Raw genomic sequence first — 22,359 nt, forward strand, 5'->3', positions numbered from 1 at the left:
CATGTTGAGAAAAAGAAAATTTGAAAATAATCTTATTTAAAGTGACTGCACCTTAATTATGGCCTTCCATTTTATATTTCTGCAGTTTTATTTCCTCCCCCTTCCTTAGTATAACAGTTTACATTTTATCAGCATCAAATCCTCCCTTGTTGTCTGCAGCACATGTTGTGTGCCTTAGCTGTTTTCAAACTATGGGTGTGGACCCTAAAATGGTTCATGACTATGTTTTTAATGCAGTTGCCTGGGCTGGCTTAGACTTGTTGGGACTGGGGTCTAAAGTCCAAGCCCCACCATCTGGAGCCAAAGTCTGAGCCTAAGGGCTTCAGCTGTGGGTGGTGTGGCTCAGGTTACAGGCCTCCTTCCTGGGGCTAAAGTCCCTGTGCTTCAGCTTTGAGCCCTCTGCCCAGGGCACTGAGGTCAGACTTTGGCACCCCCACACAGGACAGCAAGACTTGAGTGGACTTAGGCTTCACTCCCCTTCACTAGAGTTATGTAGTAATTTTTGTGGTCAAAAGGCAATCTCAGTGCTGTGAAGTTGGAGAACCTTGCTCTAGGGATGTGAAAGGCTTATAAGCAAATGCTTATCGTATAATCGACAGGACAGTCAACTAGTTGCTTCCCCTTCTTCCCCCCCGCCAAGGCAGCAAGTGTGGGGGGTACTTCAAAGTTGGCAGTGCTACATGGAGCCGTTGATCCCAGGGTCCATGTGGCGCTGCCGCTTTGAAACACAGGGGAGCTGGCTTCACATGGGGTTGCTGCTTTGAAATGCCAGGGAGCCTGGTGTAGGTTCCTTGCGGCATTTCAAAATGACAGCTCCGCATGTAGCCTGGGTTCAGCGAGTACCCAGCTGATCCCGGGCTCCATGCAGCACTTTCACCTTTGAAGTGAAGCAACAGCCCTAGGACTGTTGCTACACTTCAAAGGCGGAGCCTCACTATTGACTAACTAATCGAATAGTCGATGCATTTTGCATTGACTATTCGATTAATCAGTTACCCAGTTCTTAACATCCTTACCTTGTTCTCACTCCTGTAAGGCATAGTCTGTTAGAAAGTTTTATTAATATGGATGTTACTTAAGTGTAAAAGAAAATCATATCATATCTCTAATGCCTATAGCTATGGCAACAAAAGCCCTAGTGAGATCCATTTATGCCTTCAGAAAAGTCCATTTGTCAGTATAGCTTATTTTGTTTGGGTAAAGTTGTTGAAACTATACAGGTAGAGGAAGTATTGCCAGCATGAGCTCTATCTCTGGGTTTCTTGCCAGATGGCTCTTACTACATTTAAAAGGTAGAGGCACAGCAGTCAGGACCCGGTGCAAGTGGGGACTGCTTCGTTCTAGGGATGTAATAGTGTAGTCAATGTGGCCCACGGCCTGTTTGTTTATGGCCCATAATGCAGTTTGGGTTTATGCAGGGCTCAACATGTGGCCTGTGGGTGGGATCCTTTGAACATGGCCTCCACTGGGAACATGCTTCATAATGGCAAGTCAATATAATAGTCTTCTGTTGATATGCATTTTAGTAGTTAAGTTCCTGGACTGTTATTGCTCATTAAAAGTGCTGTCATATGGGTGGAAAGAGGGTAAATATCGCATTTTATTAATATCAGATGAACTGACTTAAATGGGGCCTGCATATTATGTAGTCTTTCCTTAATTTTTGTATTCATGCTGGTCAGTGTGAAAGAAGCTGTTTGCATATATATTTGCATGTATATACAGGCAGTCCCCGAGTTACGCGGATCCGACATAAGTTGGATTAAGGCAGTTACAAACAGGGCTTTTCTCGCCCCAGAGGATAGGAGCAGTGGGATGCCCAGATGCGCCGCGGTCCGCCGCCCCCGTCCTCCGGGGCGAGAAAAGCTGCTCCCCATCTCCCTGGTCTGCAGGGAGACGGGGAGCAAAGCCTTGGAGCACGCCCGCAGCGGGACAGCCCGGGCACACTTGAGCTGTCCCCCTGCGGGCGTGCTCCGCGGCTTTGCTCCCCGTCTTCCGACCAGCAGACCAGGGAGATGGGGAGCAAAGCCTCGGAGCACGCCTGCAGCGGGACAGCCGCGGCGCGCCTGGTCTGTCCCGCTGCGGGTGTGCTCCGTGGCTTTGCTCCCCGTCTCCCTGGTCTGCAGGGAGACAGGGAGCAAAGCCTTGGAGCACGCCCGCAGCGGGACAGCCCGGGCGCGCTCCGCGGCTTTGCTCCCCGTCTCCCTGATCTGCAGGGAGACGGGGAGCAAAGCCTTAGAGCATGCCCGCAGCGGGACAGCCCAGGTGCGCCCGGGCTGTTCCACTGCGGGCGTGCTCCGCGGCTTTGCTCCTGTCCCCCTGGTCTGCTGGGGGGGGGTCCAGCAAAGCCGCTGGACCCCCCCAGCAGACCAGGGACACCAGAGCAAAGCCGCCCAGGCGACGGCTTTGCTAGGGTGTTCCTGGTCTGCTGGGGGGGTCCAGCGGCTTTGCTGGACCCCCCCAGCAGACCAGGGAGACCGGGAGAAGCTTTTCTTGCCCCGGAGGACACGGGTGGCGACCCGCCACCCGTGAGCTCCGGGGCAAGAAAAGCCCCGTTTGTAAGTGCGGATCCGACATAAGTCGGATCCGCGTAAGTCGGGGACTGCCTGTAGTTAATTAGATCTTAGTTGATTCTGCTCACCATATCCTTCAAGATTTTAGAAGTACTAGATATCCTTTCTCAATTAGTTTTTCTTCATTGATTGCTAGTGGAGCAAGTTTTTCTGTTTTTAACTCTCAATTTCTTAAATATGAGTGAACTAGTTAAACCAAAATGAAGGAGATACTTTTTCTGTGCCTATAGAAGAGGCTACTGCTGTTAAAAGCTCATTTAGCAATTCAACAAACTTTGGTTCCAGCTTCTTAGCAAATGATTTTCACCAGTTGGGTGGTTTTTTTGACTTTAAAATGTGACAGCAAATATGTAATGCTTGATTTTTTTTAATGTGCTGTTTTTAAAAGATTATAGTAAATTTAAGACTAAAAATAAATTTTCATGATTTCAAATTTAACTTCTAATTGGTTTATTTTTTAAAATACAACCCTGTATTTAATGTTATTGGAAAAAACCTCTTTGAACCATATTTTTTTCTTTAGTTGATTATATCATAAGTACTTTGCAGTTTAGGTCTGTCCTCCTAAGTGCTTGTTGCTACTTCAGTTTTGATATACTGTATTCTGTTAATAGAATTTTCACTGAAGACACATCTAACAGATATGAAAATTATGGAGGGGTTATTGACTACATTTCAAAATCCAATCAGAATCTTTGAAAAGAAGAACTTGAAAAGGTAGCCCTATGGTTAGCAGCAACTGATTCTGCCAGAGGCCTGACAAATGCATCACTTTTGTGAAAGCAATTTTTCAGATCACCATTTGTGAATCATTGATATCACTGCATTTCTACTAGTTCTAATAGTTCTCTAGAGAATGGCTGTTAAAATCGGGCAGCCGCTGATTTGGGGAAGACTAAGAGTGAAATCCAAATGTGACTTCTAAAATCTGATGTTTTGTGACTCAACCAAAATAAGTCACTGGCTCAGATTTCTGTTGGTGCCTAGAATTATGTATCTTGCCCTGAAATGGTCGGGCAAAATTTTAGCCCTTTAACCAGGTAGAATACTTGGGAAAATATGATTTTTCCCTACACCAGTCTGCTGCTGAGGTGTTGGGTCCAGTATTGGTGGTGACAGTTGTGACATGATACAAATTCTTCCTTAAGCAAGCCATTTATGAGTCATTTGCTCAGAAATGTTGCTCTTTAAAAATACTTTAAATGCCTGACTACTCATTATTTAACATTCAGATTATAAACTAACGTCTTTTTAAAAATTATATGGTAATGAATCTGAAATACTGGAGGCATACTAGTGATCCTTATGAAAGCAGGGCTCAAATGGAGTGGAATAATGCCAGTCAGGAGGATGATACACTTAATGACAGAATGCGTATTGGTTAGAATAGAAGATCTTTCCTTTTGGTGTTCTGTGAATATGCTGGATGCTCTTCTGTTTTCCCATTCACTTTTCCTTTTGGTGATAGAAAGGGGTATTTAGAGGAAAAATGATGATAGTAGTGCAGTTGTTCTCGCACAACCTTGGACTCATCTAAATTTGAATTTTCAGTTATGTTCTAAAGTATTAATCAATTGTCAGTTACCCTGTGTGAAAACATAACTGAAAGTTGAAGTCTGGGCAAACTGTGTTAAAGGAATGGGACAAGTGATTCTGTCCCCTTTTCAGCAACCGATAAATGAGGGAGAAAGATGCAGGCTATCTTCAAAAAAGCCACTGAGGGTGGTGGTGAATTATTTAGGGCAGTGGTCACCAGTCAGTTGATTGCAATCAACTGGTAGATCGTGGAGGCACTACCAGTCAATATCTTCCCCTGGCCAGACACCCTCCAGCACCCTGCTCCTACCCTGTGGCCAGACATCCGCCAGCACCCTGTTCCTGCCCCTTCCCTCCTGGCCAGACACCTACCTCCAGCTTGCTCCTGTACAGTACTTGCCACCCAGATTCTGCATCCCTATTCCACTCGCTGGCAGCTCTGGTCCCGCACACTGGATCCCTAATTTTTGGTCCCACCCCAGAGCCTAGGGGTGCAAAATCCACTAACCCTGGAATCCCAGAAGAGTTAATCTGGCCTGAGGCCTTGAACCTCAGTCTTACCTACCCTCCCCCCTCACCATCGAACTGGAGTGCCAGGGGAGTGAGGTGTCTCAGTTGGGGCCACAGCAGTCAGGGTTGGGGTTTTTTGGAGGGGGTGGTTTTTTGCATCTCACTTGTAGGGTCTCTGACTGATATTTCTGTGAGTCAGTGGCCCCCTGACCCAAAAATGTTCCCCACCCCTCAAATAATGACAGTGATGAAACGTTTTGTGTTGGACATAATATTTTATGCTCCTGACCCATCCCCAAACCAGCCTCTCCTTCTCCAACGCCTCCTGCATCCAAATTTCCTCCCAGAGCTTGCATCTCTCATTGCTTCGCACCCCCAAACCTCTCATTCCCACCCCAGAGCCTGCACCTTCTGTCTCACTCATTCTCACTGGGTTAAGGGCTGGGAACAGCAAGTGATGGAGAGGAATGGGTGGGATCTTGGGGAAGGGATGAGGTAGATCTTGGCTTGCCCTGACATTTAAAAAGTGATCTTGGGTGTGTAAAGGTTGGAGACCACTGATTTAGTGCTTGTCCTCCCTACATGATGGATCAATGCTGCACCGATTGATCAACCAGCAGTCAATTTTCTGAGCATCTCTGATCGATTCTGTTATAGAAACTTTTTTAAACTTTGTGGAATTATGTTGTCCTGGCTCACCTCAACAGTTTCTTGGTGAAAATCAGGTTTTATATCAAACACTGTTGTAATAGAATAAGTAAAACTTGTCTTTCATCTTTAATGATGCATCATTTTTTCCATATTTGACAGGTATAAAGGCCTTTTATAAGGTCAGATTTGAGACCTACATAATTTATGACCTAATCATCATATAAGGAATCTGCAGTCATGTCCAGCTGTTCTGTACCTTCTAGACCCACAGGTATATGTATATATAGCAGAAGGCCAGCTATTAAAAATTAAAAAGTTAATCGATTGTCTTAGCTCTGTGTAAAGGGATAAATTATCCATCTACAGGGTTGAATTGTGAATTAATTCAGATACTTTTTTCCAGCATAATAAATAGCCAGGATATGTGACAGTGAACTTTGTTAAGCAGTTCTGCATTTGATTAGTTTTGTCTTTTTGTGAGTGAAGTCTGAAACGGCTTGCTGCAAGAATAGATATCTTGTCACACAAAGGTCAGAAGAACACAAGTTAGGTCTCCAGCAAGAGCCTGGGGGAAGAGAAACCCACCAGTAATAACAAAGAGGCTAAACAGTAGCATTGCTCTGTAGTTAAAGGGAAAGGTGAGTGGTCTGAGTGTTTGAAGGAAAGTGATTTTAAGGATTTTTACTTCTGTTTGCAATATTATCTTGAATCAGAGGTGCTTTCAATGTAATATAATTTATCAAGGGGAAGATTGGAGATATTTCTAGTGGCAGCTGGTCAAGAGAATTGCAACAAATGAGCCATTCTGAGATGGGATTAAGAGGCAGAGTCTTGCTATTAATTAAGTTCAGCTGTTGGTTAGTATGATCTGGAACAGAAGCTACTACAGTAACATAATGGATGTTTAAGGTCTGCCATTATAAATCCATATTTCTCAGGTGCAAGCTCTATTATAGAAGCTGCCTGTGTTTCTCTAATATGAAGCCATTAGCAGAATAAATTATTATTTAAAATGGCATTTAATAATTAGGCTGATACACCAATCAAAAGGATTAAGACATGCAACACTAAAACCAACACTCCACTCATAATTTTCAGGTTCTGCCTTTTTTCTTTTTAAACAAAATTGAAGTTGACACACATTTATGTTAAACTGTATTCTCACTTCTCTTTTAAGTGCATTATCAGGGAGACTCAACAAGGTCACCTCCACATACCATATACAGATGTCCTTGTATTTTCTAAAATTTATCCATTTCTAAATTAGCTTTGAGTTAATACTGGACTTCACAGACTTTCACTTGGTGATTGAGCAATAATTTAGATAATGATAGAGAGCACACACTTTAAAAGTTTGTGCACAGTATCAAGCTGCAAGTGCCTTGGTAGTTACGATTTAAAACTCAGTGATCTGTACTAACTGGAGAAATGGTGTGAAATAAACAAGATGGAATTCAGTAAGAATAGATACATAGTACTCTGTTTAGGATGAAGCAGTCAGTTGCACACATACAAAATGGGAAATGACTGCCTAGAAAGGAGTACCCTGGAATGGGATCTGGGATGTATTAGCAGGAGTGTTATAAGAAAGACATGAAGAGTAATTCTGCTCTGTGCTGCACTGATTAGGCCTTAACTGAAATATTGTGTGCTGTACTGGGCACCGTATTTTAGAAAAGATTTGGACAAATTGGAGAAAGTCCAGAGAGGAACAAAAACATGACCTATGAGGGAAGATTGGGAAAATAGGGTTGTTTAATCTGGAGAAAAGAAGACTGGGGTGGGGTGATAGTTTTTAAGTACACAAAAGGTTTGTTACAAGGAGAAAGAAAATTTGTTTGCTTTAGCCTTGTAAAGTAATGAGCTTAAATTGCAGCAAGGTGGGTTAGATTGGACATTAGGAAAAACTTCCTAACTTGTCAGGGTGATTAAGCACTGGAACAGAATACCTAGGGAGATATGGTATCTCCACTATTGGAGATATTTAAGAGCAAGTTTAGAGAAAACACTTGCCAGGGATGGTCCAACTAATATTAAGCCATGCCTTCTTTTTAGGGTAAGGATGTGAAGAACTAGTCTTGACTAGTCGTTCTCCCCTCCCCACCCCCCTTTGCTGTTTCTATTGGAAAGAGGCAACAGAGGGGCTGGGGGGGGGGGGGGCGAAAGGAGGGTGTACTTCAAAGTGGCAATGCCGCATGGAGCCCAGGCTCAGCTGGAGGGGGGTCCCCAGCTGACCCCAGGCTCCATACAGAGCTTTTGCCTTTGAAGCAGCCCTAGGGCTGCTGCTACACTTCAAAGGCGGAGGCGCCCTATCGACCAATAGAATAGTTGATGCAAAATTCATCAGCTATCTGATTAGTCAGTTAGTTGCAATTTAACATCCCTTGGTTAGGGGACTGGACTAAAAGATCTTTTGAGGTACCTTCCAGTCCTATGATTCTATGGTACCATTGCCTATGTCACCTAGGGTCCTTGTTAGAGCACTTCCTGTCATGAAAGCATCATTCGCTTTAGGGATGTAAAATTCCCATTTAAATGTAGTGTTTAACTGTTTAACCAATTAAAGGGGGCCAAGTGGGGGGCCACTCAGCTCGGCGTGGGCATACCTCCCCACGCCCCATAGCAGGCAGGAGCTGCTCCAGCCCGGGTGCTTCTGGCTCCTGCTGGAGCCACTCCCGACCACCAGGCCCTGTGAGTTGCCATGCAAGCTGTGGCAGCCCTCCAACCAAGGCAAGCTGCTCCCTGGTACCAGTTAACCATTACCCACTAATCATCACTGGGTTGGAGTAAAACCGGAGTTAATAAATTGTTGGATTTTTTTTGCTGAAAAAATATTAACAGATTCTGGGGTAGTTAGATTGCTAGAGTTTAATTCTGCTCCTGGGTACAGTGATTCTGAATTATAAATTGGCTTATGTTAATTTTCTGCTATGCTAAAATACCTTTTGTTCTTTCTTCCAAAACATGGAAATAAGGAAGGTCTCTTCGGGCAGTTACTCTGTTTACTGAGATTTTCAGCTCTCATATTGTAACATTTGAGTTCTCTCTACTTCTAATCTTTTCAGATCCAATGGCTATCCCACCGTCCTACTGTGACCTGGGGAAATCTGCCAGGGATGTATTCAACAAAGGATATGGTAAGCAGCATGATCATTATGTTGATGCTAATAAATGTACATTTCTTAGGTGCCTTATCAAGAGTAATAACATTATTTATCTATGTATGTACAGAAGGAGTGTAAAAGGTTAACCAGATACAGTGAAACCTTTGTTATCTGGTAGTCTGTTAACCTGAAAACTTTGTTAACCGTCATGGCCCCCAGCCACAGTACTGTCACATCTTCAGGCGCACAGGCCTATCTTGGTTTACCATGATTGGCTTAACAATTTTTTATTTAAGAAGTACTAATCTTTAACTCAAAATAGAAATGTGAGACCAACTGCCTCACTCTACAAAACTACCAATATTAAAAACCTTATTTTTACTATTATTGTCCATTGGTTTTTCCTAGGTTGATGGGACCCTCAGATAACTGGAATTTTTAGATAACTGGAATGCCCTAATCCCCAAGCGTGCTGGATAACAGTTTTTACTGTACCTGGTAACCATTAGTCTTACCAGCATGCTTATGCAGTAACCAATTAACTGGCAGTCTGGAGCAGCCCCCCCCAGCCACAAATGGCCAGCCTGGCGGAGTTGCCTGCTCGTAACGGGTTGTCTGGCAGGACCCCAGCGGTGGAGGAACCTCTCAGGAGAAGCCCCTGCCATGGGATTCCAGTCCTCTGTGGTTTAAACTTTTTAATGGGTATTTACAACTCTAATTTACAGAAATAATATTTTATGGTAATAATTTGATCAAATAAATACAAGAGAAGATGGAGAAAAAATATCCAGTGCTACTTACTCAGTATATTAGCACACCGTAAATATGTATGAAACTCACTAGAAAGGAAACTGTTTTAAATCTTGCCCAGAAAGATGCCACAAATTGTAGTGAGAAGTGCTCCAGGGTCTTCAGCCTGCTCCAGAGAATGCAGTGCTTCTTTATTATATATAGGCACATGTATAACTAGATCCAACCCCTCCATGTAAGTTGCCATAGCAAACCATTTGGTAACAGGTAGATGGGAGTTCTTTACTGGAGGACAGATAGTCTGTGTTGTTTGAGACAAGTTGATGTGTGATGGACGCAATGCAAATAATTTAGAGCACTGTAATCTGGAAAATACTTTACTTTTAAAGAAAACCGTAAACTGTCTCAGGTGAGGAACTCTCTGCTTGAACTGTGCTATTTTTGCATTTCTTTATAGTTTACATAAACAATAACTTAATGCAGCATGTATTGTTTGACATAAAACTAGTTAGTACTATACAGCTAAGAGAAAAGTAGCTATTTCATTTCTATTTATTTTCCTTCACACTATTTTATTCTTCACACTAGATTTCTTCCTAATTGATCATTACTCTGCTGTAAAAAATTTTAAAGGAAAAATGGTGATGTCTCTGTATTGGAATTCATAGAAGGGTTGATTTTCCAATTAACATTTGATGACCTTTACTTCGATTTTTTTTTTTCTCCTGCATCTAGGAATTTTAGATGCAGGAGAAATTCTGTCAAATTAATATATGTCAAATTCATATATGTCAAATTCATTTGACTAGCAGTCTGTTTTGAAATATACAAAAATACAGCTCATGTTTTGGAGATATCTGCATTTTCATTATGTGACTGATTTAAATTGTGGTCAGTTATGGGAATCCTGAGATTGGCAGTATAGTGAGATGTCATGAATTCTGAAGTCATCTATTTTGTTACATTTTGTTGTTAAACCGTGTGTGAGTGGATGTATTTCTCAAATTGCTCTAAACAAACTTCACATTCTGTAAAGTCAAAAACTTACCCTGTTTCTCAGAATGGTCTTTATTTAATAAAAAAATCCAGACTATATTATTACAAATATCGGTTCAAGCCTTTTTTCTAGTAATAGCCGCTTCTAGATTTTCAGCCTAAAGAAGGAGCCGTTGTTGTTCTGGGATGTATAAACAGAGGAATATCAAGTAGGAATAAGGAAGTGGTATTATCTATGTATGTGGCATTGGCAAAACTATGACAAATAAGATGCTGACAAATTGAACAGCTTTCAGAAATGAACTACACAAATTAAATGTCAAGTTTCTTTAGCATCTAAAAGAGGAGGTTAAAGGCTGATTTGTTCCCTTTCTAGAAGTATCTGATAAGAGAGCTTTTCAATCTGGCAGATGGTAGTCTACTAGGCTCCATTGAAGATAGACAACGTTCAGATTAAAAATAAGGCACAAATATCTAACAGTACATATGATTAATTGTTGGAACAATTTTTCCAGGGGTGTGGCAGATTCTCTCACTTGAAGTCTCTTAAGTAAAGATTGGCTGTATTACTAAAAATATATTCTATCCCAGGTAGACCTAATTTTTGCCTCAAGTATGTAGCTAGATTAAATTCTCCTGTCTGCAGCAGTTCAGACAGTTTATCATAATGTCCCCTTCTGGGCTTAAAATATATTAATTAAGCTCAGGACTACTCAGCCTACACTTGGGATGTGAATGTTTAGCCAGTTGATTGGTAAACCTTGCCCGTTAAGAATTGGGATGGGTTCAGAGAAGTCACAAGAATGATTAAAAAGTGCCTCAGAGAGCTTAATGGGTAAGGCTTCCTGGTTACGATTAACCAGTGAGGGCTGTAACACACACACCCACACCCTTGCTGTGTTTAATTGGCTAACTAGTTGAACATAACATTTAACCAGTTAACCAATTAAATGGGATTTTACATCCCTAGACACTCTGCCTCTCTTACATTCCAATGGGTAACTAGCCACCTGTCTCAATGAGTCATCAGAAACCACTTAATATTTTTACAGGAACATCAGCACCTACTAACAGGGTAGGCTCTTTCCAGCATACACTCCCAATGTGTTTCAGACAAGAGTATTTGTCGGTCGTATTCTTGAAACTTGTAAAACTTGTCTGTTTCAGGATTTGGAATGGTCAAGTTAGAGTTGAAGACCAAGTCCTCCAGTGGAGTGGTGAGTACCAAAGACTTTCAGTGACATCAGTGTGGCAAAGATGAGGGGAAACCCCTTTAGTAACTGTAATAATTCACTGGTATTTACTATATTTCTGTTTCATCTCTTATATTAATGCCTGCAAGTGAGTGGTGTACTACTATAATGATGTAAAGAATTGGTATTCCCATATTTTGTGTATAATGTATATAGCATATGGTCATAAGTTACAATTTGCCTGGCTTCATTTGTTTAATCTTCTTTCTTCACAGTGCCTTCACCCACATCTTCAAAATAGGTTTCCTTTGTCATGCTTTCAGTCATGTGTTCAATTATTCTCTTTTTATAGCTAAACTTGTTTCTGGCTCATATCACTGCTTATGGATGCAGGACAAATCATCCTTCATTGTTAGTTAATGCAGGATTGTGAATCCGATTCCAGACTATTGTTTATCCAATGGACTTGGGCCACTGACATTTTTTAGCTCAGTGGTTCCCAACATTTTTGAGCATATGGACCTCTTTTCAATCTATTAAAATGTTATAGACCCCCAAACAATACAGCTATTTTCAATATTCCATTACTTGTTACACATTTCAAATGATTATCAATTTATCTAAACAAATATAGTAGTATTAAGAGACAATACAGGATGTTCACACTGAAATGTAATAACTTTGAGGTGCCATGTATTTTTATTGAATAATGCGAACAGAAGAATATGTTCCCAGGGTCACTTCCGAGCCCAGCAGAGCAAAACACTGGCACACTGGGACTTTTTAATCCACATGGAGCGTCTGCAGCCTTGGAGCCTGTGTCAGCTTCCAGTCCCTGCCTTTCAGGGTCAAAGGGAGTGGTGGGAAGTGGGGGACCAGCACATCCCCTGTTCTGAGCTACTTCTTCAGGTGCTGCCCCTCTGTTCCCTACCCATGCACAGAAGCTACAGTGAGGGGGGGATCTCGTGGCCAAAGGCAGCTCTTGCCCTGGCACTCCACCCTTAGCCAGGCACAGAGCCCTGGGAGGGGAAAAAATAAGAAAAGGAAAAGGAAGGAATCGGGCCCACCATGGGACTGGGATGGGAGAGAGGGCTGGAGCACAACTGCAGCGCAGATGGTGGTGGGAGGACAGAAGGTCATGAACAGTGAGCCCTACGTGAGAATTGTGTGACGAAAAGTCCCTGTCCTGTAGTGGGCCCGATCCTTACTTCTAAACTTTTCACAGACCCCTTACAATACTGTCATATTGGGATCCACAGACCACAAGTTGGGAACCTCTGCTTTAGCTAAATGAGGTTTTGGAAGAAGTTGAAAGCCAGTTGATTGGCTTGGCAAAAGCTATAGTCCCAAGTTCCTACCATCAAAATATTGCCGGAGTTGTCTTTGCAGGATTTAAAGGGAGTGCTTAAATTTTTGAAAACAACTATACGTACAGTATGATTGGGGCTAATTTGGCTATGACAAATCAGGAAAGAGATCTTGGAGTTATTATGGATAGTTCTCTGAAAACTTCCACACAGTGAACATAAGAACATAAGAACAGCCGTACTGGGTCAGACCAAAGGTCCATCTAGCCCAGTATCCTGTCTACCGACAGTGGCCAACACCAGGTACCCCAGAGAGGGTTGACTGAAGACAATGATCAAGCGATTTGTCTCCTGCCATCCCTCTCCAGCCTCTGACAAACAGAGGCCAAGGACACCATTTTATCCCCTGGCTAATAGCCTTTTATGGACCTAACCTCCATGAATTTATCCAGCTTCTCTTTAAACTCTATTATAGTCCTAGCCTTCACCGCCTCCTCTGGCAAGGAGTTCCACAGGTTGACAACACGCTGTGTGAAGAAGAACTTCCTTTTATTAGTTTTAAACCTGCTACCCATTAATTTCATTTGGTGTCCTCTAGTTCTTCTATTATGGGAACTAATAAATAACTTTTCTTTATCAGCCCTCTCCACACCACTCATGATTTTATAGACCTCTATCATATCCCCCCTCAATCTCCTCTTTTCTAAACTGAAAAGTCCCAGTCTCTTTAGCCTCTCCTCATATGGGACCCGTTCCAAACCCCTAATCATTTTAGTTGCCCTTTTCTGAACCCTTTCCAAGGCCAAAATATCTTTTTTGAGGTGAGGAGACCACATCTGTACACAGTATTCAAGATGTGGGCGTACCATAGTTTTATACAGGGGCAGTAAGATATTCTGGGTCTTATTTTCTATCCCTTTCCTAATAATTCCTAGCATCCTATTTGCCTTTTTGACCGCCGCTGCACACCGTGTGGAAGTTTTCAGAGAACTGTCCACGATAATGCCAATATCTCTTTCCTGATTTGTCGTAGCCAAATTAGCCCCCATCATACTGTACGAATAGTTGGGGTTATTTTTCCCGATGTGCATTACTTTACATTTATCCACATTAAATTTCATTTGCCATTTTGTTGCCCAATCACTCAGTTTGGTGAGATCATCTTGGAGTCCCTCACAGTCTGCTTCTGTCTTGACTATCCTAAACAGTTTGGTATCATCTGCAAACTTTACTACGTTACTGCTTACCCCTTTCTCCAGATCACTTATGAATAAGTTGAAAAGGATTGGTCCCAGGACTGACCCTTGGGGTACACCACTAGTTACCCCTCTCCAATCTGAAAATTTACCATTTATTCCTACCCTTTGTTTCCTGTCTTTTAGCCAGTTCTCAATCCAAGAAAGGACCTTCCCTCTTATCCCATGGCCATGTAATTTACACAAGAGCCTTTGGTGAGGGACCTTGTCAAAGGCTTTCTGAAAATCCAAGTATACTATATCTACTGGATCCCCCTTGTCCGCATGTTTGTTAACCCCTTCAAAGAACTCTAACAGATTAGTAAGACAGGATTTCCCTTTACAGAAACCATGTTGACTTTTGTCCAACAAATTATGTTCTTCTACATGCTTCACAATTTTATTCTTTACTATTGTTTCGACTAATTTGCCCGGTACTGAAGTTAGACTTACCGGTCTGTAATTGCCAGGATCGCCTCTAGAGCCCTCTAGTGTGCAGTGATGGTCAAAAAGGCAAATAGGATGCTAGGAATTATTAAGAAAGGGATAGAAAATAAGACCCAGAATATCTTACTGCCCCTGTATAAAACTATGGTACGCCCACATCTTGAATACTGTATACAGATGTGGTCTTCTCACCTCAAAAAAGATATTTTGGCCTTGCAAAGGGTTCAGAAAAGGGCAACTAAAATGATTGGGGGTTTGGAACGGGTCCCATATGAGGAGAGGTTAAAGTGACTGGGACTTTTCAGTTTAGAAAAGGGTAGACTGAGGGTGAATATGATAGAGGTCTATAAAATCATGAGTGGTGTGGAGAGGGCAGATAAAGAAAAGTTATTTATTAGTTCCCATAATAGAAGAACTAGAGGACACCAAATGAAATTAATGGGTAGCAGGTTTAGAACTAATAAAAGAAAGTTCTTCTTCAGACAGCGTGTAGTCAACCTGTGGAACTCCTTGCCAGAGGAGGCTGTGAAGGCTAGGACTATAACAGAGTTTAAAGAGAAGCTAGATAATTTCATGGAGGTTAGGTCCATAAATGGCTATTAGCCAGGGTATAGAAGTGGTATCCCTGGCCTCTGCTTGTCAGAGGCTGGAGAAGGATGGCAGGAGACAAATCGCTTGATCATTGTCTTCCGTCCACCCTCTGAGGCACCTGGTGCTGGCCACTGTCGGCAGACAGACTACTGGGCTAGATGGACCTTTGGTCTGACCCAGTACAGCCGTTCTTATGTTCTTATTGGTGATGTGGGGGATGTAATTGACCTTCATTCAACTAGTTTTATTGCATTTGGGCTTGCCTTTCCAGTTGTGTTTAAAATGGGTTGAGCCCTGCTCCTTCAAGCTTATGCTGCGAAGCTTAATAATAAAGCACAGCATTTCTGTAGCAAGCCTTTGACGGCATTTTACATGCATTTCTGAATTAAATCTCATAAGACCGCTGCAAAGTACAAAATATCATAATCCCCGTTTTACAGAAGGGGAAACTGATTTTAAGTGACGGACTTCACCATGGTCTTGTAGGAAGCCTGGCAGAGCAAAAAATAGAATCCATATTTTTACCTCGAGAGTATCCTCCCCATTAGGCACACTTATCCTTGCACAGTGTGGTGCTCTCCTGTGCCATTTATGCTTGCTTCAGTCTCATTACTTTCAACCTCTTCCATGCCCATATTTGCTTTAGCTCTTTCTGGTTGTGCATTCATACCACACAAATGCTTAATTTATTTTTATAACAGCAGGTAGCTTGTAACATTGTAGTTTGTTGCAGTCAAGTGAATTGCTATAATGAGATAGCAAAGAAATGGGGAAATGCAAGGTTTTATTTATTTAAATATCTGAAATAGCTATGAAGTAAGAAACTTAGGTTTTTTAGTCAATTTGTTTGTCAATGCACTGTAATTTTCAAATGCTAAGAATATTTTACTGAGACTGTTAAATAAACACCTGAACGTATACAGAGAGCATCCAAATCTGAGTGTTTGCTGATTGATGAAAATCCTTAATATCTCAAATGTTTTCTCCTCTTTCCATGCAACTTTGGTTTTGGCTTCTTATTCAGCTGGTAAGAATAGTGATTGTTCTTGTGTATTTTTTTTCTTCTTGTCATTTTCTAATGGGGTTTCCCTACTTTGCTCTGAATTGTGACACACACTGACATTCCTACTCTGAGGTGAAGGAAAAATGGTAATGGACATGAAGCATTCCTGTGTGCATAACTTGTACACTGCTGTAATCCCATTGTACAACACAAATACAGGTTGGACCTCCCTGGTCCAGCACCCTCAGGACCTGAGAGGTCCTGGATGAGGGAATTTGCCAGACCAGGAAAGGTCCTCTGCCACGGTCCCCCTCAGCCTGCTGCCTCTCTCCTCGGCCCCACTGCTGGTCAGGCAACAGGGCTGCCCCAGCATCGGAATGGCAGCATGCAGCCCCAGCCCCAGCCCCAGTGCTAGGTGGCATGTGGCCTTGACTGTGCTGCCCTGGTCTAAGCCAGGTTGCCGCAGCAGCACCAGCCATGCTGCCAGCCTACTGCAGCGCTAGCTTGATCATTGGCCGTGACCCCAGCTCCACTGCCACAGCCCCTGACGGGTTTTCCCTGTTGGGCTCCCATCACCCCGCCTTACTGCCAGCTGGGCTGCCGCAACTCTTTTTCTGCTGCCGGGCCAGGATGCAGCCCCAATTGGGCTGCTGTGGCACAGCCCCTTTGTCAGACTGACATGCATGGAGTTGCCAGATTGCTCCTGCCCTGCTAATGCCACTGGGCTGCTGAAGCCTCCAACCCTGCTACCACTAGCCTTGCCATGTGCGGGACTCTCAGCTACTGGCACTCCTGTCCCAGGGCACTGTCATTCAGAAACATCCATGGTCCAGCAGAGTCCCAGTTTTGGGAGGTGCAACGTGTATTTAAAATTTCTGTTAACCATAGAAACACAACAAAAATAGCGGGGAAGGAATCTGGAAATGAGGTGGTATAAATACAATTTTCTGTTACTTCAGCATCCTGATTAGCATTTCTAATACCAGTATTTTGCATTAACAACAAAAGAACAGGAGGCTTTGTGTGAGATGGAGGTATTTGCAGCCAAAATGAGGGATGTACCCATGGAAGCTGCACTCTGTCTTGATAGAACTGCAAGTAACTTTACCATGTGTTGAATTTTCTTTGTTTGAGAGGTAGAATGTTCATAAACAACTTTCATTCCCTCCAAGACTTGTTTTAGAGATTGTTGCTTCATACAGCACAACTGGTTTAATGTCTTAATAAATTAAATGTCTGATGTTTTTCTAAGATGTCTGCCACAGTGAGCTGAAAGGTCAGATAAGAAGTTAAACTTGAGGATCGAATCAGACTAATATATGAAATTAAGCCAGTCAGGCATTCTGAGGCAGAGGATTTCAGAAATGCCCTCATGGGACATCATCCAATCAGAACTGTGCTTTTGACAGTCTGGAGATGAATGGTAACAAATGTTGACACTGCGCTGCCCTCTCTCAGAAGGAGATCCAGTTCTAGCTGCTAGGAAAATACTTCTGCTTTTGATCATATGACAGCAGGTATCTTTCCTTCACCATGTTTAGTGAAAGGGGCACTAGGAATCTTGTTCTTGATCTTAGAAATCTGTTCAGCCTCTTTGATTGATCTACATTAAGATCAAATGAGAGATTTTTTTTTTAAGTCAGTTATAGATCTCTTTAAATGTACTCACAGAAGTGACAGATCAGACATTTGTGTACTTTCATTTGGAGCTTGAAAAATGCTTAACGGCTAGTAAACCACAGAAGTCAGCTTTCTGATCTTGATCCTGTATTTACCTTTGCTTTCTGAATAGATTTAATGACAGTTTTTTGCTGTTGCACAATGGTATAATCATCAGAAAGCAAAGGCTGTCTAACATACCAAGTCAGTACCTATCACAATATGCAAAATTTCGATTAATCATCTAATCGAGTAATCAATGGAATTTCCATCAACTACCTGATTAGTCAATAAGGGGGAGCGCTCACTATCCCACTATGCCTCTCCCTTCGAAATTACAGTAGCAGCTCTTGTATATTTCAGAAGGAGAGAGGCAGCAGGGAACCCACGCCAGTGGGGGAACAAAGCAGTCCCCTGTCCATTCCAAAGGGAGAAGACAGTTTCAGTCCCTGCTCGCACCATTTCCCCGCTGCCCCTGGCAGAGACGATGCTGGGGTGGGGCAGCAGCTGTTAGTCAGCTCCCCCCAGCACCAGCTTGTGCTGTCCCCTTTGCTGCCTCTCTTTGAAAGAGGCAGCAAGTGAGGGGAAGCAATTAGTCGAGATCCTACTTGACTACCCAATAAGCAAATGCTTATTGGGTAGTCGACTAATTGCTTATTCCTAGTACTAATAAAAATATATTTCTGTCTGGCAATTCACAACTGTCCAAGTATGAGTTTCCTGGAATTTATTGTACTGCTCTGCCCTGGGCTTCCTGGAATCAGCCGCTGATCTGTTTCAGCAGCGGCTGACTTGGGGACCCATGGGGCAGAGCAGCTGGGGTCCTGCCGGGTTGGTCCCACAGCGCCGTCCTTTGGCACTGCGGGACCAACCCGGCAGCACTCCAGCTGCTCTGCCCCAGGCGTCCCCAAGAGCAGCTGGAGTGCTGCTGGGTTGGTGCCCTAGCGCCACCCCTCAGCGCTGCGGGACCAACCCGGCAGCACCCCGGCTGCTCTATTGCAGGCATCCCCGATTCAGCTGCTGCTGAAACTGACCAGCAGCAGCTGAATCAGGGACACCTGGGGCAGAGCCGGACGATTGTAAGGGGGGGCTATGGGGGTCTGTGGTGGCATCCCCTCCCACCCCACTCCAGACCCCTCATAGCCGCCCCTTCTGATAGTCCGGCATATCTGATAATCCGGCACCCCCTGGGTCCTAAAGGTGCCGGATTATCAGAAGTTTACTGTATTTCCCTAATTACTTGCTCCATTATCTTCCCTGGCACAGAAATTAAACTAACTGCTCTGTAGTTTCCTGGCTTGTTCTTATTTCCCTTTTTATAGATGGGCACTAGATTTGCCCTTTTCCAGTCCTCTGGAATCTCTCCTGTCTCCCATGATTTTCCAAGGATGATAGCTAGAGGCTCAGATACCTCCTCTATCAGCTCCTTGAGTATCCTGGGATGCATTTCATCAGGCCCTGGTGACTTGCAGGCATCTAACTTTTCTAGGTGATTTTTGACTTGTTCTTTTTTTATTTTAGCTTCTAAAACTACCCCCTTCCCACTAGCATTCACTATGTTAGGCATTCCTACAGACTTCTCGGTGAAGACCTAAACAAAGAAGTCATTGAGCATCTCTGCCATTTCCGAGTTTCCTGTTACTGTTTCTCCCTCCTCACTGACCAGTGGGCCTACCCTCTCCTTGGTCTTCCTCTTGCTTCTAATGTATTTATAAAAAGTCTTGTTTCCCTTTATTCCCATAGCTAGTTTGAGCTCATTCTGTGCCTTTGCCTTTCTAATCTTGCCCCTGCATTCCTGTGCTGTTTGCCTATATTCATCCTTTGTAATTTGTCCTACTTTCCATTTTTTATATGACTCCTTTTTTATTTTTAGATCATGCCAGATCTCGTGGTTAAGCCAATGTGGTCTTTTGCCATATTTTCTATCTTTCCAACACATCGGAATAGCTTGCTTTTGGGCCCTTAACAATGTCCCTTTGAAAAACTGCCAACTCTCCTCAGTTGTTTTTCCCCTCAGTCTCAATTCCCATGGGACCTTACCTATCAGCTCTCTGAGCTTACCAAAATCCGCCTTCCTGAAATCCATTGTCTCTATTTTGCTGTTCTCCCTTCTACCCTTCCTTAGAATTGTGAACTCTATAATTTCATGATCACTTTCACCCAAGCTGCCTTCCACTTTCAAATTCTCAACCAGTTCCTCCCTATTTGTTAGGATCAAATCTAGAATAGCTTCCCCCAGTAGCTTTTTCAACTTTCTGAAATAAAAAGTTGTCTCCAATGCCATCCAAGAAATTATTGGATAGTCTGTGCCCTGCAGTGTTATTTTCCCAACATATATCTGGATAGTTGAAGTCCCCCATCACCACCAAATCTTGGGCTTTGGATGATTTTGTTAGTTGTTTAAAAAAAGCCTCATCCACTTCTTCCACCTGGGTAGGTGGCCTGTAGTAGACTCCTAGCATGACATGACCTTTGTTTTTGATCCTTTTTAGCCTAACCCAGAGACTCTTAACACTTCTGTCGCCTATTTCCATCTCAACCTCACTCCAAGAAGTCTTGCTCACAACACTCCTGTCAATGCATCCCAGAATAATGTTTGCCTACCCCTTCCTTCCCCCTCCCCCCCCCAGCATCACACTGTTGACTCCTATTTAGCTTGTGGTCCACTATGACTCCTAGATCCCTTTCAGCAGTATTCCTTCCTAGACAATCGCTTCCCAGTCTGTATATGTGAAGCTGATTGTTTCTTCCTAAGTGGAATACTTTGCATTTGTTCTTGTTAAACTTCATCTTATTTATCTCAGACCATTTCTCCAGTTTGTCCAGATCATTTTGAATTATGACCTTATCCTCCAAAGCTGTTACAACCCCTCCCAGCTTGGTATCATCTGCAAACGTAATAAGCATACTCTCTATGCCAATATCTAAATTGTTGATAAAGATATTGAATAGAACCTGTCCCAAAACAGACCCCCTGTGGAACCCCACTTGTTATGCTCTTCCAGCATGAGTGTGAACCATTAATAAATACTCTCTGAGAACAAAATGCAGGACAATGTAGCACTTTAAAGACTAACAAGATGGTTTATTAGATGATCTTTCGTGGGCCAGACCCACTTCCTCAGATCAAATAGTGGAAGAAAATAGTCACACCATATATACCAAAGGATGCAACTGTCTCTGAGAACAGTTATCCAGCCAGTTATGCACCTACCTTATAGTAGCCCCATCTAAGTTATATTTGCCTAGTATATTGATAAGATCATGTGAGGCTGTATCAAATGCCTTACTAATGTCTAGGTATACCACCGCTTCTCCCTTATCCACAAGACTTGTTATTCTATCAAAGAAAGCTATCAGATTGGTTTGACATGATTTGTTCTTTACAAATTCTTGCTGGCTGTTACCTGTCACTTTATTTACTTCCAGATATTTGCAGATGAATTTCCTTGATTACTTGCTCCATTGTCTTTCCTAGCACAGAAGTTAAACTGACTGTTCTGTAGTTTCCTGGGTTGTTCTTATTTCCCTTTTTATAGATGGGCACTAGATTTGCCCTTTTACAGTCTTCTGGAATCTCTCCTGTCTTCCATGATTTTTCAAAGATGATAGCTAGAGGCTCAGATACCTCCTCTATAGTATTCTAGGATGCATTTCATCAAGACCTGGTGACTTGCAGACATCTAACTTTTCTAAGTAATTTTTAACTTGTTCGTTTTTTATTTTATCTTCTAAACCTACCTCATTCCCACTAGGATTCACAATGTTAGGCATTCCTTCATCAGACTTCTTAGTGAAGACTGAAACAAGTCATTAAGCACCTCTGCCATTTTATAGTTTCCTGTTATTGTTTCTCCCTCCTCACTGTGGGCCAACCCTGTCCTCGGTCTTCCTCTTGCTTCTGATATATTTATAGAATGTTGTCTTGTGACCCTTTATGTCTCTAGCTAGTTCTTAACAGAAAGCACAGCCAACCTGTGGAACTCGCTGGCAGGGGATGTTGTGAAGGCCAAAAGTATAACTGGTTCAGTAAAAAATTAGATTAGGTCATGGAGAGTAGGACCATCGTTAGGTATTAACCAAGAGGGTCGGGGACACAACCCCATGTTCTGAGTATCCCCAAATATCTGACTGCCACATGCTGGGCTCACTTGATAATTCCCCAGCCGTGTTCAAACCCTCCATAGCTTCTTGCATTGATCATTTCTGGAAGACAGGAAATTCTGGGCTGGATGGACCGAATATGCACATTCTTCTGTTCTCAAATTTTCGAGGGGTGCTCAACAAGGCTTCCCACTCAGTCATGGGGTTGCAATACAATCCATTCAGATTTTGCCAACCACCCTCTTTCATGACAGAAGAGTAAATTTGAGGACATGTCTTCACTACGGACTGGATTGATGAACAGTGATCAATAAACATAATAGACGGGAGAGAGTTAGTTTCTTCATTTACCACTGTGAAGATACCTCTGTAAGCAGACCTAAGTTTGTTGACATTAGCTATGTTATTCACATAGCTGAAGTTGTGTAACTTTGGTCAACAGCCCACAGTTTTGCAGACAAGGCCTCAGTGAGTAGTATTGTGACATGGCACAAGGGGTTTGCAATGCTCTCTAGCACTGTGTGCTGAAATTGAGATACTACCTTGAAAAATTTTGTGGATATTAAGGTATGTGCTTTTAAAAGGCTTCCTAATCTACGCAAAGTTAGAAAATGGGGTCAATGGATTGATTTTAATTAGGTAGCTGTGTTAGTCTGTAACTTTTAAAATGAGTACACATATATTTTTATTAGTCTCTAAG

The 22,359-nt window shown here is 42.7% G+C and overlaps 1 protein-coding gene across 3 annotated transcripts in view; it reads left to right on the plus strand.

Annotated features, from left to right (window-relative positions):
- Nucleotides 1-22,359, plus strand: part of VDAC3 (voltage dependent anion channel 3) — a 40,537-nt gene that overhangs the window by 1,423 nt on the left and 16,755 nt on the right. Inside the window, exons 2-4 of one of the 3 annotated variants that reach the window (XM_075915727.1) lie at nt 5,430-5,541; nt 8,336-8,407; nt 11,288-11,337. In XM_075915727.1, the coding sequence (XP_075771842.1) occupies nt 5,508-5,541; nt 8,336-8,407; nt 11,288-11,337 (156 nt within the window). In that variant the 5' untranslated portion in view covers nt 5,430-5,507. Of the gene's footprint in view, nt 1-5,429; nt 5,542-5,766; nt 5,909-8,335; nt 8,408-11,287; nt 11,338-22,359 lie in introns of those variants that run through there. The other 2 variants (XM_006113237.4, XM_075915728.1) reach the window with 2 other exon arrangements.

This window comes from Pelodiscus sinensis, unplaced genomic scaffold (genome assembly GCF_049634645.1).
Source record: "Pelodiscus sinensis isolate JC-2024 unplaced genomic scaffold, ASM4963464v1 ctg75, whole genome shotgun sequence".
Classification (NCBI taxonomy): Eukaryota; Metazoa; Chordata; order Testudines; family Trionychidae; genus Pelodiscus; species Pelodiscus sinensis.